Raw genomic sequence first — 18,205 nt, 5'->3', positions numbered from 1 at the left:
TGAAAATCTTTACTGGATGTTACATGAATATTAACTCAGAAATTCTGAAACTGTTGTTGAATTTTATTTTTAAAAAATTCCCTTTGGACAATGAGAGACAAATTTGCTGGTTCAAAACTCAGTCAGTCTACATCTTCTTTAACAGAGATGTCAAATTCATCTTAGTTCAGGGGCCACATTCAGCCCAATTTGATCTCAAGTGTGCCGGACCAGTAAAATCAGAGCATAATAACCTATAAATAACTCCAAATTTTTGCTTTGTTTTAGTGCAAACAAGCACATTCTGAAAATGTTCGCATTTATGAATTATCCTTTTGCAAAACATTATGAACAACTTGAAACTTAAGAAAAATAAATTCAATTTCAACATTATTAATTTATCTTTTACACACTACTACTTACAGATTACAGTTTATCTACAAAGACACAAAACATTTAGTCACAGGCATCAACATGAAACAAAACAAAAATGAGACGAAAAATTAGACAAAAAAGTTACAAAGTGACAAAAAATAACAAAACCATGAAACAAAATGACACAAATGATGCACAAGACATCCAGTAAAACAAAACACAAAATGACAAAAAAAAAACCACAAGCAAGGTAAAAAGGAAACACAAAACAATAAAAACATAAGACAAATGACAAAAGTCAGACAAAAAGACAAAAAGCAACAAAAGCGAGACAAATTTTTACAAAAAATGAGACACAAAAATGGCAAAAGAACAATGAGCGATCCAGTATTTTACTTTATGATCAAAACAACTTGTCATGGTCTAGAACTTATTTTAAATTGATAGTTTTACAAATTGTTGTTAATGTCATCTCTGTAATTTCTACACTTTACAAAGTCGTCCCTCTGGATTGGACCCTCTTGAGGGCCAGTTTTGGCCCGCGGGTCGCATGTTTGACGCCCCTGTTCTTTAACAACAAAACACTACTGATAGAAATATTTTCTTTGTCTCTCATACCAATAAGCACAAACAGTGGCATTAAATCAGACAGACTGTCACAACTCAGAATAAAGATGCTTTATTAGGGAAACATGTTGATTGGGGAATCAAAGCCAAGTGTTGCTGACAGCAAACACCAAATGTACGACTTCTGCTCGCCTGAAAGCAGGTGCAAGGTCCAGCGTCAATAAGCATCTGCCTTACTGAAGTGCCGAAGTGAGCACGAGGCTGAATCCCAAACCAGTTCTAGGGTTGCAGCTGAGCGTGACCTCTGACCTGACCGGTGGGAGCGACTTAAGAGTGTTTCCCTGTGGGGGACAAGTAAAGCGGTACATTATTTTTATTGTCATGTGCGAAGTAAATGAGGAAAAGCACCTGTTTTACTGGGTACCACATTTGGTCTCTAGGGAGGTTGTAAGGATCTCAGCTCTCCAGTGCCACCCACTGACTCATCTAGACAGCACAACATAGCAGCAGGTGGATGGGAAAGGAGCAACCAATGTGGCCTACAGCTAAGAAATGAACCTGGTCACTCTGTGAGTTGCTGTTATCGCTAACAAACACAACATAAACAACAGAATCAAATCTAGTTTAATCTCCTTTCGCAGGAATAAAAATAGAAATACAGCCAGCTTTATAGAAACTGAGCAATAAAACTTATAGACTAACTAACAACAATGCTCTGGGTTTGGATATACTGCCTTCAAGCTTTAGGTTCAATAGTCTCAATGCCAATTTTAGGTGTAATAACAACATCATTTCTAAAGTCTTTTCAGTAGTGTTACTACTTTGTAATTATCCTCTTACACAGAGGTGTCAAACATAAGGCCCACTGACCAAAACTGGCCCGTCAGAGGGTCTAATCTGGCCCATGGGATGATTTTACAAAGTATAAAACTTACAGAGGTGAAAATGAATACTTACTGTAAAAATATTTAAAGACATTGAACATTGCGAGACATAATGTAAGTGAGCAGCTTCAGCATGACAGAGTTTGGTTTGGTTGAACCCTATTGCTGATGGACTGCCACAACTTCTATTCATTTTATGAATAGATTTTACACATTTACAAGGCAGTTGGACAACTGAACTTTCAGGATTACTACACAGATGTGGAAATGAATGTAAATTTAAAATAATTTCTCGATCTTCACAAGTTGTTTTGATCATACAATAAAATACTACATCATTCAGTTCCAGATACCTGCAACTAAATGTTTTCTGCTATTATAGATACACTGTGATTTGTAAGTTGTAAGGTGTAAGTGATAAACTAGAGGTATCATATTATTAAAATTTCACTTATGTTTCTGAAGAAATTTCAGCTTCTTGTTTGAAATGTTCTGTAAAAAGACAGTTAATTAAATGAGAACATTTTCAGAATGTATTTTCTTGCACTAAAACAAAGGGAAAAAATTGGAGTTGTAATTATTTATGGGCTATTATGTTGTGATTTTACTGGCCCGGCACACTTTAGATTAAACTGGACTGAATGTGACCCCTGAACTAAAATGAGCTTGCTCGTGGTCTTACAGGACACTTTGAAGCCTTCCAAGCTATGAATTCACTCAGTCAAGGAGCGCCATCAAGTGGCCATGAGGTGGTAGTTAGTTATACTCCTACAGGGTGAGCTCCCACTTAATGTGCACTGTTAATTTCCATTTAAATAGAATTTATTAAATCTTTAAGAAACTATTGAGCTCTAAATTTGTTTCAGATGGTGCATTTAAAATTGAACCTATGATTTTGTGACATAATGGGTGCCTTTAAATGCTTGTTACAGTAAAATAGTCATTGCGCTCTAGCAGCTGATAGAGAACTCAAAGTAGGAGCTTTTAAAAAAACAATCATGTGAATGAATTAGTTTTGGCCTCCAATCAGGCTGGAGGACATGGAGCTGTAGTACATTATGTCCAGCGCTTCCTCAATGGAACAAAACGGAGCCAAGTTGGCCGGTTTACCAGTTTGGACCACGCTGCACTTTCATATCAGATCTTGTGACATCCCACGTGTTAGGTCAGGTTGGAAAGAAGTTTTGTCTCCACAGGCGCACAAAATTAAAGTGCAACACAACGTAAAGTGTGCACAGAGGAAAGCGTAAAATAAATTAGCAGTGGGTGGTGATTCAAGTGCATGGTGTGTCTTTCCTCACTTTGATTTTTTTTAAAAAGTTCTCCATCCATTCTTTCTTTGACCCAGAACACAGAGGTTGTATTTCAAGACACAGATAGATAGTTAGATAGATAGATAGATAGATAGATAGATAGATAGATAGATAGATCCCTGTGAAAACGTCTTGTCCGAATCATGATACAACATTACGAAATTTAAAAATGTTTTTTACTCCAAATGCACCACATCTGATCCCACTTAAGATCCAGCACACACAATTCCTTTCTATATTTTCTGACCTCTGCAAACTCAGCGGGCACCACATGTGTTCATGTGCATGAGAAGGCTGCTCACCAGCAGGACTATATGTGAAAGGGTTCTTTCGGGCATATCTGCGTTTTATTAATTATCAAATTACACAGATTGTGTCCTTTAAACGTCCCCAGCTTGGCCGACCCTTGACTTCAGAAACATGGCGCACTGCTTGAACTTCAACCTCGGAAATTTATCCAGCCTCGTTTAACTGTTCGACAAACTGCAAATCCATCACTCAAAATTCTCGCGATAAATGGCCCTGATATATTAGGACACATGGGGGTGCCTCGTCCACTTGGAGGGGCGTAGGGTTTCCTTGAAGACCTTGTTGGGGTTTGGAACAGTCAAGGATCTCAAATCGGCACAAGAAGCATCCAGCCATGTCGGACGCGGTGGTCAGTTTTATGAAGGACTTTTTGGCAGGTGGTATTGCCGCTGCCATCTCCAAAACAGCTGTCGCTCCCATTGAGAGAGTCAAGTTGTTGCTGCAGGTAAAATAATTGAACCAACTGTTACCTATATCATGGCCGCATGTTCACCGTTTTGTGCGTAAAGCGTGCGTAATTGTTGATTTTCTCATGAGCTAAACACCAAAACATAAGGCTGTGATCGTTTTAGTAGAGGAAAGGTTCAGTTGATCACTAATTTGGCTCATTTAGTCTTGTGCGTAATGCCTCGGGGTAAGTAAGAGGTTCTGCCTCAATTTGGAGATGGTTTTACGCACTGACAGCGCCTAACTGCTGCTGTGACAGTAGTGATGGCAAGGCCTCTTAGTGCTGCAGTAAAACGACTACAAAGTTTGTTTGTTTTTTACGCCGCTTGTTCTTTTAAGTTAATTATTGCTCCACTATAACAGATGACTGCAGCAGTGATATTTAGTGAAAGTGAATTGCTATATTTAACTTGGAGTGTGTAATCTAATACAGAGTGGAGTGTCAAGTGACAGGAGTGTGCTTGTAGACTGCTGGGCCTGTAACTACATAATGCCTGCCCAGAGAATATTAGACACTAGGAATAATATGAAAATGACATAAATAGGTTCTAAAATATTAATAACATCAACAATGCCATATACTGTTTATTTAAATAGAAAATGGTCAATTACAGACTTGATTTACTCAAAAATTCATCATATGTTTGAGCAGGTGTCAGTGCAGCCTTTCTTCATTGAACTTTGTTATTGTGTTCGCAGGTCCAGCATGCCAGCAAACAGATCACCGCAGACATGCAGTACAAGGGAATCATTGACTGTGTGGTCAGGATCCCAAAGGAGCAGGGCTTCCTTTCCTTCTGGAGAGGCAACCTGGCCAACGTCATTCGTTACTTCCCCACCCAAGCCCTTAACTTTGCCTTCAAAGACAAGTACAAGAAGATCTTCCTCGGTGGCGTGGATCAAAAAACACAGTTCTGGCGCTACTTCGCTGGTAACCTGGCATCTGGCGGTGCCGCTGGTGCGACATCACTCTGCTTCGTCTATCCTCTCGACTTCGCCAGAACGAGGTTGGCTGCTGACATTGGCAAAGGCGCTGCTGAGAGAGAGTTCACCGGTCTTGGAAACTGTATCACCAAGATCTTCAAAACCGATGGCATCAAGGGTCTTTACCTCGGATTCAACGTGTCAGTGCAGGGTATTATCATCTACAGAGCGGCCTACTTCGGATGCTTCGACACAGCCAAAGGTGCGCACCCCTGTCCCACCTGACACTTAATGTTTTTTTTTTACTTAATATATGTTAACAGTGTATGTGTATTATATTGTGATGAGCGTGATTTAACTCCTCCCTCATACAGGAATGCTGCCAGATCCAAAGAACACGCACATCGTCATCAGCTGGATGATCGCCCAGACTGTGACCGCTGCTGCTGGTCTCATTTCATACCCCTTTGACACAGTCAGACGTCGTATGATGATGCAGTCTGGACGCAAAGGAGGTGCGGGTCACTCACGCTTGTAGAATTGTGTTCTTGTAGTAATGCATTGCATATGTCTGTCACAATTACGCACTTTACGCATTTATGGGCATTAGGCATCACCGTTCTTGTCTCTATTTCCATAGCTGACATCATGTACAAGGGCACAATCGACTGCTGGAGGAAGATCCTGAAGGATGAGGGATCAAAAGCCTTCTTCAAGGGTGCCTGGTCCAACGTGATCAGAGGCATGGGTGGTGCCTTCGTGTTGGTGCTGTATGATGAGATCAAGAAGTACACTGTCTAATCTCCCAGTCCCCAAGGAAACCCTTCCTTTTATTAAGTCTTATTTCTTGTAATACAGTGATAACAGCTTGGTGAATTACAATGTGGACATGAACCACTCCTCTGCCACAGCCCGGGGGAAGGTGGGTAGGCGCATTTGACCTGGGTACACATTTGACCTAGGTCAACGTGCCTCCTCAGAAAGGTGTATATATCCCATCCACAACGTGCCACAAGGCAATCTTTCAGTATGACAAAGTCAAGCCAGTGGAGCTGTTGTGATGCGGCAGACGTCACTACAGGCCATAGGCTCCTCATGTTAGTTTGTGAAGCAGTTGCTGAGGCCCATGTGTTATGTTGTCACCACTCTGACCCTTGTATCCCACCTCATACATTATTTTATTAAGAATAAAGATATATTAGTCTAATAGTCCAGTCTTTTTTGGTGCATGCTCTGGTGTTATGGGGACATCATCTTGTGAGTTTCAGGGCTTACATTTTCACCTATCACAGCAGGAAAATCACAGATGACTGGAGCAACACTACTGATGGCTCTGTTCAAGTGATCACGGAAGTGTGACAGTAAGCCATCATCAACTACAGCACCTCAAGAATGAAGTATCTCATATTTAAAGCTGTGCCATTCCTACACTGACATACGTTTTCTGCCCAAAAGTCATGGAAAAGCAAATTTCAATAAGATTTAATCAAAATATTCACAATCTTTATATTGGAAAATGACACACAGTCATCAGATCCTGATTTTCACTTGCGACAGATCCCAATAACAGTTATCTGATCCATTTTTAATGTGGTACCTACACTGTTGATGAAATGCGTCACATATAAAAGTAGCTGGTAGGGGTTTACCACAGCACTTTTGGTTTTTGTAAAGAGATATTAAAAGTCATTAGTCCATCAGAAGTACAACCACTCTCTTTACTAAAGAGATTTTGTTTGTACAAACTGTGCCATGTGTTCATTTTGTTTAAGTGTGTTTCAAGAAATGTATTTATAATTTTGTGTCCAACATTATTCTTGTTTAAACTTGTAAAACACCCAGCTTCTGAGTTGTTGACCAAGCAGCTTTACTTCACAAGGAACAGAACAGAACCAAAAATAAGCTTTTAAACATCACTTTAATTGTGTAAAAACCATACTTACTGCATCACAAATCATAAAAATGTAACAAAAAAGGGCTGAACAAAAGAATTTGCCATTTAATGGAAATTTCACTCACCCAAAAAAACAGAATCAATTAGATATCATCATTTCAACATAGCTGCTGAAGTACAAGCAATATATCCTGCAAAAATGCAAGTATTGTCAAGCGCTACCACAACTGAAGCAAATTATTATAGCTTAAAGATCAGAGCATAAATCGCTATATTTCAGCATCCCATTGCAGAGAAAATTTCATCTTCTTCATAACAAATAAGCAGGACAACACAATCATTGGAGAGTTAATTCAGTCAATGTGATGAACCTATACATGGAAAAACATGGCTTTGTACCTTTCAAAGTCGACCTTCTGTGACGAAAGAACAACAACAAACATCACTGAATGAAACCAGTCGTGCTTCTTTGTAGATCAGATGTCAAACAGCAGGTTCTCAGCACCAGGCCGGTCGGGCTCCATTCACTTTTTTTGACCTGGGTAAAGGTGTGCTGCTGGAGTCGGTGGTGGCGGAAGCTGCTCTGGAGCTGGCTGGCCTGGCACCTGTTGCTGTGGACAACAGAGAAAGGTTTTCTGGTTACAGATTTTCTATGATACTCAAATCAGAAACTAAACATGACTTTTTAATTTTTATTCCACTGCGAAGTAAATATAACTTGTGTGTATTTGAACACTTCAACAGCACAAAAAAGCACAACAGTGTTTTATTAGCTTTAATATAGTAACTAACAAGAAAAGCAGTCAGAGAACACAGTACTGCATCAAGTGTTCATTCCCCCATATGGCATTTTCAGAAATGCAGCATTTTTTTTTTTTTAAATGTAGCATTTGTTTATTACTTATTGATGATCAGAAATCACGGCACAATAGAATGTGGCCATTTAATATAGATGTACCCACGAGCAAAATGACCTTGCGCTGAGCACAGTTGTGTGTTATGCATGTGTACGTTATGTATGGATACTGACCTAAATATGTAGTGGGCGGTGGGAATTGATGGGACTCGGAAACACCTCCACAATTTAATCAAGTGTTCCTTGCGTCATTTCCGACGAATAAGTCACGATAATTCTGCAATGGTCGATTTGTAGTAGAATCATAATCATGTGATCGTCAACAGGCAGCTGACGTAGTGTTCACTTGTTGTCATAGTTACAGTGCTGCTATCTCGTAATGATACGTAAATCTTTAACAAATCCATGGATCCAGACTATAAGCTGCATCACTGCCAGAATCAAATCACTTGGTCCTTGTGTCATTTCTGACCTTCCCTGAAATTTTCATCCAAATCAGTTAGTCTGCTTTTTGTGTAATGTTGCAAACAGATGGATTAACAGACGGAATGACCAACATATACCAGTCGTCACATAACTCCGCCACATTCCTTAGCAGCGTACTCATTGTCATTTAGCAACACAAGATTTGACTGCTGTTGGTATATATCTCAAGCGTTACTGGTAAACCAAGTTACAACATCAACAAAACAACATTTAAAACATTTAAGCGGGAAAAGGAGCAAAAACAGAAAATCCAGTACTTGTCTATAAATAAATGGGTGATTCTTACCAGTGTTTATACCAGCTGTTGTATCCTGTCTGAACGTCTTCTTTCAGTTAATTAAATCTCTGCAGCCATCTGGGGGATGCCCATCAGGTGGGTGATAAATCTGCAGCCTTCACTTTGAGATGAAGATCTCTTTGTATGACTTCAGTAAATCAATATGAGATTGCTCCAAAGCAGCCCCACAAACATCAGCTGGTTTTAAACTGTACTTGTGGAATCCAAACACTCACAGGTTTGAGTGCACTAGTGTTATATGTTGCACAGTTACCTCACAGTGGGTCTCTAATGTGATACTCCACAGAACCTGGTCAGTATGGCTTAGTTGCTGTATATAATAAAATGCAAAACTGAATGGAGATGTGGCTGCAATTTCTTTGAGAAGGTATGAGCTTGTTGTTTAAACTGCTGTGTTTGGCCGAGAGACTTTTATCAGCAAATATTCATCAGTGTTTAACATACACTCAACAAAAATATAAACGCAACACTTTTGTTTTTGCTCCCATTTTTTATGAGATGAACTCAAAGATCTAAAACTTTTTCCACATACACAATATCACCATATGCCTTTTATTGTGGGCAGTCTAAGGCACACCTGTGCACTAATCATGGTGTCTAATCAGCATCTTGATATGGCACACCTGTGAGGTGGGATGGATTATCTCAACACAGGAGAAGTGCTCACTATCACAGATTTAGACAGATTTGTGAACAATATTTGAGAGAAATGGTGATATTGTGTATGCGGAAAAAGTTTTAGATCTTTGAGTTTATCTCATAAAAAAATGGGAGCAAAAACAAAAGTGTTGCGTTTATATTTTTGTTGAGTGTATATGAATGACTGAAAAGCATCTATGTGTCTCAACACAGTGAAGGTCAGCCTACCTGAGGCTGTCCTGCTGCTAGATCTGTCTTTTTTTGTGGTTGACCTGCAGATGGAATATGAAGGAGCTCCCAGGTATCCGACATGGCGCTGATAGTCTGCCATTTGTTCTGAGCGCTTTAAGCCGGGTGTAGGTTTGACAGACTCTAGTCTCTTCAAGAAAGCCTGAAAGAAACAAAAAAAAATGTTTACTTCATAAATATTCTTCTACAAATGCACATTAGTGGCAGTTAATCAATGGTGGAAGGTTAGAAAGTCCATTTACTCAGGTATTGTACTTTACAATAATTTTTAAGCACTTTCCAGGTCATACATGTTTAGAAAATTACTGCAATAAAATCTGATATAGACAGAGCAGCACAGTGAAAGAATAGTTAAAACAAGCTACATCAGCTATAGAAAATGCTATTACACATTAATCGCATCATTAATAGTAATCCAGTAAAATACATTACATTTAAAAATACACATTCAGCACAGTAAGTTATATTCTTGCTATTTACGGAAAATTTTGATGACAATACTTAAAGTTAGTACATTTCTACTTCTACTAAGTATTTATAAATTGTAGTATTGCTCCTTTTGCGCAAGTAAAAGCCTTGAATATTTCTTCCACTTCACCAACAATAAATGTTACGATCGCTTGATGCTGACCTGTTTTACTTTCTAATGTGTTCCTAATATTTTGCTCATATTCTATATATCAGTGTATCAATGCATGAACACCTCTGTGTTGCAAAGCTACATTACATTTCATTGCATTAGTTTCAGCTACGTGTAGTTTAGGTGTTTAGTGTTTTTTAAGCATTTGAGTTCACTGATTTTATCATATTTGTTGTGGCTATTTGACCCCCAATGCATAAAACACCACATATTACTCACAAAATGTGCAACTATTTGACTCAGACATAAAGCAAAGTCCCTATTCAACAAACTTCAGTGAACTTATGAAAATAAACTAAGTCTGGTGCACAGCAAACACAACAACACAGCATGACGCAAAGCAGTGTGGGCAAGTGGTTGAATGTCATACATGCAGTCACACTCCCACATGCAGGCTCTGCATAAATCTCCCAGTAAGCAAAGTCTCCACATGAAGCAATGCAACTAGGAAAAATCTCAAGCTTCAAAAGGCTGTTCTACAAGTTCACAAGTCGTCCAGACGTCACAAGAAGGCACTACAGGCATCTAATTGCAGTCAGACTTTTCACCTACTGCATTTCCACTGCACGAATCATTTGGAATGTCTTCAAACAAAATCATCTACTGCATTAATTTAACTTTTCTGAAAGAAAGCTAAGTATATGGGTTTAATTGACCAATCCTGAAATACAGAGAACTGGTGCACAGAAATGAGGGAAATTACATGTGGGTGTGTGGGATAGAAATGCTGATCACATGACAGATTCAGTTTCTCCAAGAATAGAGAAGACGAAAAGTACTCCTGACAACGCAGAGAGTAGACTCAAGAAAGTGAACAGTCTGTCCTGAGAATGACCGAAGCACAGTCCCTGAAGAAAACAACTGCATTAAAGTAACACCTCTAATCAATAATAAGGAGACACATAAGTTACAATAATAGAGAAGAAAAGAATGCTCATTTTTACTTAATAACACTAGCATCCTGCAAGCTGTCAATGGTTCATTCACTTTGCTATTGGGCAATCTCATTTTTAAACACTGCTGCTTGCTTGAACGTGTGTTTTACGCCCAAAGTGGTCAAGCAGAGTTAAAATAGGATGAGCCGCTAAAGCTGCAGAGCCTCAACTGTCTGATAAAGTCACTCTGTGGCTCTGCTGCGAGCCTGCCACCTGCTGCCATCTGTCCTAGTCCATCCGTGTCTGTTTTCAGGGGTGGCGCTGTCAGACTGACACTTACTAAAGCCAACCAATTAGCATCAATCATACAAGCATTCTTAAATAAATGTACAGCTTGTGAGACAAACCTATTAGGATATAACTTCAGAAAATAAAATCACACATGCAATTGTTGAAAAAATATATTGATCAGTTATACAAGTACTCAAACTTCTGCCAGAAACGTTGTTCGTTATGCTTGTATAATTGTTAATAAAAGCAATTACAAGGCCAAGACCAATAAAAAATACAACAGTACGTGATACACTAATATGCAGATATGTTTCTGAGGAAGTAACTGATACAGTAAGAAAATCTAGTGGATGCAGTCAAATGCATCATTTAGAGTCTTTACTGAAAAACTGCTTGAAAAATGGTGACAAGATGATACTTGAGAGGATGCTACATATACACACTATGGGTCAAAAGTTTGGGGTCAACCAGGCAATTTCATGTTTTCCATGAAAACTCACATTTTTATTCATGTACTAACATAATTGCACAAGGGTTTTCTAATCATCATTTAGCCTTTCAACAGCATTAGCTAACACAATGTAGCATTAGAACACAGGAGTGATGGTTGCTGGAAATGTTCCTCTGTACCTCTATGGAGATATTCCATTAAAAATCAGCCGTTTCCAACTAGAATAGTCATTTACTGCATTAACAATGTCTAGATTGTATTTCTTAATTAATTTAATGTTATCTTAATTGAAAGAAAAATGCTTTTTAAAAAAATAAGGACATTTCTAATTGACCCCAAACTTTTGAATAGTAGTGTATATACAAGGAGGCTACAACAGTGAGTAAAGCACAGTGTTGTGGAAACAAAAACAATAAAAGAAAATACCCTTGGCATAAAGTATAGTCACACTAAGAAAAGCTAAAAACTCAAAAGATTAAATAACAGTGTCAGTTCAGACATTTATCACACAAATGATAAAACTGAAATCTCATTCTAGAGACAGCAGTGCTAGTATTTCTTACCTGATCAATTATCTGTTAACTTGTGATATTTTAGCTGTGTAAAATTCCACACCACTATTTTTGACATTGGGATTCTTTGTCGTTGCTAAGACAGGCAGGAATACATGACAAAAGTCAAAGGTCCAGTCTAAATACGTGACTTGGATTGAACATACAAACGGCGAACTGCTTGAACATACGATTCACCGAAAGGCTTCAAGGAAAATGATTTTGTGAGAGAAAGAAACAGATCTTGTTATCGGTCTCTCTTGATTCACATAATACTGACACAATGTGTGGTGAACCCAAGAAACTAAATTCTAACACAAATTTGAAGAAGTGCACTATTGTGTGGTTATGCAAGTGTGTGGAGTAAATCTACAGCTAATGAACCACAAATCACCTATTTGCATTTTTAAAAAAATTGTAAAATGAAGAATAATCTTTCTACCAAATGTTTTCTTGCCATGAGTATTTATGTTTTGTCATCAAGACTGATTGATGGCAAATAAATAAGTGAATCCAGCACCTAAGAAACAGAACTCACCAGGTTCTCCCTCTCAATGCGTTGCTGTTCCCGCTGTCTGTTCAGTGCACTGTGAGACGGGCGAATTAGAGGCGACTTAACTCCCACGTGGGTTTTCTTCCCGACGACGCTTCCAGGTCTGGGCCCTGGAGAAAGGCGCGACAGCTCCCGAAGAAGTCGCCGATTCTCCCGATCTATGCGCCGCACTTCATCATTAGTAAACGAGTAGTTCTTTCTGTTTCTTCCTCCAGGACAGCGAAGGACCAGGCTACTTTCAAGCTGACTCTCTAGACGGAGAGAGCCTGATTGGTGAAAAGGACACTTGTTAGAATATCACGATCTGACTTAAAAACAGATGTTTAATGTTACATTTGATTCTTTGACTCGTGTCTGAACAGAGTGTGATGGGTTTGAAGGTTTACAAAGTACTACTAAAACGTGAAAAATTAAATATAAAATTTTTGGTGATTCATTTATTTTTCAAGAGCTTACAGCACAACACTCTGCACCCTTAGCTCAAACCGTTACTGCTGTAAACTATAAGGGAAGGTGCAAGGTTGCTGCTTGGTACAAATAGAGAATATGGACAAAATGTATCATGAAAACCAACTACAGTGTTTAAGTTAAGGAGAATTCAAGTAAAACTCAACAATCTCTATGTGCACAATTGTGTTCAGGTATAATAGCATTCATTAGAGGAAAAGGCAGGATTACTCATCTCACAGAAGAGACAAGACTGCTATGTGATTTACATGAAACTGAAGCTAAAGTCCATTTTAGATTATAGCTCATGTAAAGGTGACATTTTTAAAGGAGATGTCTGCCTTTTCTCCTGATGGATGATTACAAAAAACGTCAGCTGTTTAAGGAAGGGGATTTATGTAGGACAGTTCATATTTATCAGGATTTTAGACAGAGCAGAGTTTTGAGTTTCCAATGTAATGTTATATATAACATTACATTGACATGGTATAGCTACATGTGGGCTGAGCACTGGTAAGGACACAAGCCAAAAAGGTTAAGAACTAGTGGTAAAAGGCAAAGAGCTTTTAGCAAACATATCTGACATACAAGAAAAGGTTCAAGTTCACTCACAGTCATCCACATCCGGATCTGAATCCTCATCTTGATGCCTGTTGCTAAGGCCACTGGAGGGCACACTCTCCTGCTGCTGCTGCTGCTCCTGTTTTTGGCTTCCCTTTTCAACTTCTCTGTGGTTCAGGTCCAACGACTGCAGAGGGCTGGTGTCATTAGAGGACAGCGGGCTCACATCTGTCATTCTATCATCAGACTCTTCTGTGTGAATATCAGGCACATCCCGAGATCCTGATGACTGCCTTCTCACGCCAGGACATAAAGAAGACTGGTTGTGTTTGGAGGGAGTGGGGGACTCTAAACTGCTGCTGCTCCTGCGGCTGCTGCTGCTACAGGAGCTCTCTGGGTCTGCATCTGCACTGGTCTCACTTGAAGTAGGAGATGGACTTGGGCTACACCGATTTCTTTGCAGTTTTTTTGGAGATTGTTTATATCTCCTTTTAGTGCTAGCCTTGAATGCTAATGCTTCTTCTTCACTCTCATTTGGGCTCTGGTTATAGGCATCCGTATCATCGACATCTCTGGAGTCAGCCAACAAACCCATAAATGTTCCACTGGCTCTTTTAGAGGGCAAATTAGAGTCATCCTCACTTTCACTGCTATCATTTATGACTTTATCTGATATACCAGAGACAGATGATACACTGGATGTCCTGCATCTTTCTTTCCTTTCTACTCTTCTGCTGTTGTTATTCTCCACCTGTTTCAGATGTTTTCTTGTCCTTTCAGTCCTCAGGGAGTGATACCCTTGTGCATGTTCAGCATGTTTTGCATTCAATGTCTCATGTGCAGCACGCCTCTCCTTTTCAGCCTTGAAATCTTTCTCTGTCTTTTTCCATCCATCTCCACTGCTATCAGCACAGTCACTATCGAAAAATGAATGGTCAACTTCACCTTCTAGTTCACTGGGGTTGAACATGGCCGTCTTCAACGACACAGAACCTGTAGGGCAGCGTAAGAACGTAACGTCATAAAATTTTAAGTTTAAAGAAATGGAATGTAATGGGGCATTTTTCTTTCTACAACATTCAGAGAATTATTCTAAATTATTTTATACGCTTCAAAAGCAGTGATCTTCATTCTACTTGTAGGTTTATTTTATACTTAGCAGAGTACAAGCAAGTCCAACTGGTTAAGACTGCAACTAAACATTGTCCCAAACACACTCATTTAAATATAATTCTTTAAACTGCCTAACGTGCATCAGAGGTCCACCAATGTATCATAATCACATGATTCTCCCCTCATGTTCAGGGTGTGCAGGTCATATTTAAATCAAAACCACTCAATCCCTGTTCAGCCTATGCTGTGTGCTGAACTTTGTGGATTTGCACAATGATTTCTGAGTGGGGAAAATGATGTAGTGGGGTATACAAAACAATCTCATCAAAGCTGTGTTATACAGTTCACACATAGATCTTCCTCACGTACCAGGATTTTCAGCCTGCTGATCATTATATTTAGATTAAGCGATTAGTTTGTCTCCCATGCATTTTAAAACATCTACACACATAGTTCAAACAGCCCAAATGGTTCTCACACTTGAATACATTTGTGACAGGACAGTCACACCACTGAAACACATACTCCAACAGTATTGTTACAGGATAGTGTAATCATCATGAATAAACCCAAAAGAAAAGACATATTCAAGTACTTTCTGCAAATTAAATAAACATGACATTACAGCTCACTATTCTGCAAAACGTCATGCTTTTAAACACTGAATGCTTTCTGCCACCTACTTTTCTCACTGTGTACATTCAGTTCCATGGTACATAAAAATCCTCCTGTTAGCAAACTTTTGATACTTCTATTAGTTGTGCAATCATGGCAGAATGGGATATCCGCTCATTTACTGTACAGGATGTCCCTAAAGTCTGGACACATAGGAAATCTCATTAACAATATAATTATTATTATTTTTGCCTCCACAGTTTAAATATGGCTTTTCAGAAAGAAGAAAGAGTTGAACTGGTACTTCCTAGTGGACATGAAAGATGAACATATATATATATATATATATATATATATATATACACCAGTTCAACTCTTCCTTCTTCTGACAAAGCAATATTTAAATTGTGGAGGCAAAAAAATTATAGTTGATAAGATTTTCTATGTGTCCAGACTTTATGGACACCCTGCACAACTTGCTTTAGCACACAACAGTAAGGCAACACTGGCAAATATTGATACAGATTTAATGCAGATTTGACACACCTCAAACAAGTGGCAAGAATATGCCGACTGATTTTCAAACCATAAAGACAAAAGGAACGGAAAACTAAGTGATTAAATATCAATATTTAGGAAAATTCGGAAATATAATGCCTGTAACTGCCGTTGCAACCACATTTACCTCGAGGTACCGACAGTCCAGGCATGACAGTCGTGGTACTGTCGATAAAGGCTCTTTAGAGTTGAAACCACAGACAGTCTATGGTTGAAACCTTTTATATATTACTGAAGAAAAGAACGATTTGAAACCCATAAATTACATACGTCAAGCATGACAGTCAGCTAATGCTAACATTAACATTTAGGTTAGCGAACGTTAGCTGTACGGACATGTTATCTTACCCGACGACAGGAGGCAAAATAAACGGTTGTTCACGTTAAAGTAACATTTACTCCCTTTGACGAGATGTCTTCGTTTAAGAAGGCGAATAAATGAAACGCAAACCTGCACTGAAGTTACGGAATCTTCGTTAGCAGCTGGATACCGACAGCGACATGGTGCCTAGTAACTAAGCGACGTCACTTCCTGGAAACGGTTTCCCTGAAGAAGACCTCTGCAGCAGCGAGGCGCTTTAATACTCTAAGGTAACCAAATTAGATCTCATAATATCAGCGAGAATCACACAATATTTAAAGAATCACGACACATCAAATTAAAAATTAATAAAAGTAATTTACAAACTACACAAAATACTTCACGACTGAGTGATTTGATCACAGTATTTCATATATATATATATATATATATATATATATATATATATATATATATATATATATATATATATATATATATATATATATATATATATATATATATATATATATTCTGTCTGGATATTGGAAATACTATAGACTGAGAGCTGTGCCAAAATTTCATCTGGATTATTTTTCTTTTGAGTGAACAAATGAGTGTTGTTGTTCCACACACATTTCAACTGTGCAATCTCACCGATTAAATAACATTCAGACAATAATGACATGTATTTAAAAACTAGTTTAAAAAAAAACTTTTAAAGAACTATGTCTCAACTCAGGGTTTAAATAGCTTTTAAAAAGACTGCAGTCAGTGTTACAAAATAAGATCTCTTTTGTAATACTGAAAGCAATTGGTTTTGCAGTTGTTAAGTGGTAAAAGAGTAGCACAAATAATGCTTGATGTTTTAATCAGAATGTGTTTTTTGGAGAAATTTGACAAAAAACAAAGATACAAAGAGCAAGTGTCTCGTAATTATTATTATTATTATTTGGAATATCCATATGTATTCATATGGGAGTCATGGATTCCAAAGATATGAGAAAAAAAAAAAATAAAGTCTAGATTAATGAGGCACTCCAAGGTCTCCATAGTTTTATTTGTGGGGGCCTTCAAGAGGCAAGAGATAAGATTTCCTGTGCAACCCAAAGACATCGTGGTCAAGCTGACCTACTGATACTAACACAAACGTCCACATGAGAGAGTACAAAATTAATGTAAGACATATCCATAGGAATGTTTGGTCTAGTGTCGGCATTAGAATATAATTAAACCAGTAAATTATGGAACAGTTCCAAAAGTTAAATTCACACTAAATGGCTTCTTGATTGAATTATGTGTAAAAAAACCAAGAAGAGTCGATGTACATGTGTGTATTATGGGTGAGTGTCACATTTTTCTGTTATTGATACTACAGACATCAACATACTAATACAATCTCACTGCTTAGCTGCTTGTAACACTATATAAACAGCTTGTTGGCTTACTTTCTGTCAGTTTTTTTATCTAAAAACCAACCGAGAACAATATACGATAACAAATTTAAAATACGCACTGCAGTGATTTGTCCTTTCCAGACAAAGTTTTTATACCTCTCTAACATATCATGGAACAGAACCGGTGGATGAATAGAAGGGAGGTCATTTAGTTTTTTCTTAGGGATCTATTATGCCAAAGTAACTGCTCCCCCTGGAGCATCTCCATTAACAAGAAAGGGGATTATCTGGAGGCGCGTCCCCTGAAATTACAATTTGTCACGGTCTTACTCCTTATAACATAGTTAGACCTAAAAGTGACACACACTAATGAAATGCCGATGTCCTCTGACAATAGCCTTAGGGAGGAATCTCTTCAATAAACCTGTGTCTGGTCAATGTCATAGAATTTACATGCCAATGCAGGATGGGTAGAGATGGGACTGAATGGGGAGGGGGGTGTTGCTGTAGTAGTCTCTTACTCACACAATCGACATATGGGTATGAAATCACAAATAAGGCATGGAAAAAGCCCCATTTGTAATTTATCTGCACTGCAAAATGACCTGTCAGTGTGAGTGTTTTGATAAAAT

General features: G+C 38.3%; 2 protein-coding genes across 4 annotated transcripts; one reads left to right on the top strand and one right to left on the bottom strand.

The window, feature by feature from the left end:
* Nucleotides 1–1,017: 1,017 nt before the first annotated feature.
* Nucleotides 1,018–16,442, bottom strand: cfap97 (cilia and flagella associated protein 97). 3 transcript variants are annotated; one of them, XM_051945886.1, is made up of 5 exons: nucleotides 16,327–16,442; nucleotides 13,641–14,582; nucleotides 12,567–12,847; nucleotides 9,200–9,362; nucleotides 1,018–1,262 (listed from the first exon to the last, which is right to left on the bottom strand). In XM_051945886.1, exons 2-5 carry the CDS (start codon nucleotides 14,557–14,559, stop codon nucleotides 1,249–1,251), a joined length of 1,377 nt encoding a protein of 458 aa, XP_051801846.1. In that variant the 5' UTR covers nucleotides 14,560–14,582; nucleotides 16,327–16,442; the 3' UTR covers nucleotides 1,018–1,248. The 3 variants fall into 3 exon arrangements, with proteins under 3 accessions (XP_051801846.1, XP_051801844.1, XP_051801845.1); XM_051945884.1 differs by lacking the exon at nucleotides 1,018–1,262 and adding an exon at nucleotides 6,698–7,303; XM_051945885.1 differs by lacking the exon at nucleotides 1,018–1,262 and adding an exon at nucleotides 6,698–7,303 and having other exon boundaries at nucleotides 16,224–16,374.
* slc25a4 (solute carrier family 25 member 4) lies at nucleotides 3,652–6,005 on the top strand. The gene is made up of 4 exons (XM_022208501.2): nucleotides 3,652–3,872; nucleotides 4,574–5,060; nucleotides 5,173–5,313; nucleotides 5,439–6,005. The coding sequence occupies exons 1-4, from the start codon at nucleotides 3,762–3,764 to the stop codon at nucleotides 5,597–5,599; spliced, it is 900 nt and encodes a 299-aa protein (XP_022064193.1). The 5' UTR covers nucleotides 3,652–3,761; the 3' UTR covers nucleotides 5,600–6,005.
* Nucleotides 16,443–18,205: the final 1,763 nt, after the last annotated feature.

This window comes from Acanthochromis polyacanthus, chromosome 3, assembly GCF_021347895.1.
Source record: "Acanthochromis polyacanthus isolate Apoly-LR-REF ecotype Palm Island chromosome 3, KAUST_Apoly_ChrSc, whole genome shotgun sequence".
NCBI lineage: Eukaryota > Metazoa > Chordata > Actinopteri > Pomacentridae > Acanthochromis > Acanthochromis polyacanthus.
The sequence above is the reverse complement of the archived record's forward strand: the minus strand, read 5'-3'. Positions and strand labels throughout refer to the sequence as shown.

Excerpts from the sequence above, each read along its gene's own strand:
- cfap97 (XM_051945884.1), bottom strand. The coding sequence starts at position 14,559 with ATGTTCAACCCCAGTGAACTAGAAGGTGAAGTTGACCATTCATTTTTC. Across the intron at positions 9,363-12,566 it reads GCATTGAGAGGGAGAACCTG|GCTTTCTTGAAGAGACTAGA; the intron begins GTGAGTTCTGTT and ends TGTTTCTTTCAG. Across the intron at positions 7,304-9,199 it reads TAGCAGCAGGACAGCCTCAG|CAACAGGTGCCAGGCCAGCC; the intron begins GTAGGCTGACCT and ends TGTTGTCCACAG.
- slc25a4 (XM_022208501.2), top strand. The coding sequence starts at position 3,762 with ATGTCGGACGCGGTGGTCAGTTTTATGAAGGACTTTTTGGCAGGTGGT. Across the intron at positions 5,061-5,172 it reads ATGCTTCGACACAGCCAAAG|GAATGCTGCCAGATCCAAAG; the intron begins GTGCGCACCCCT and ends TCCCTCATACAG. Across the intron at positions 5,314-5,438 it reads GCAGTCTGGACGCAAAGGAG|CTGACATCATGTACAAGGGC; the intron begins GTGCGGGTCACT and ends CTATTTCCATAG.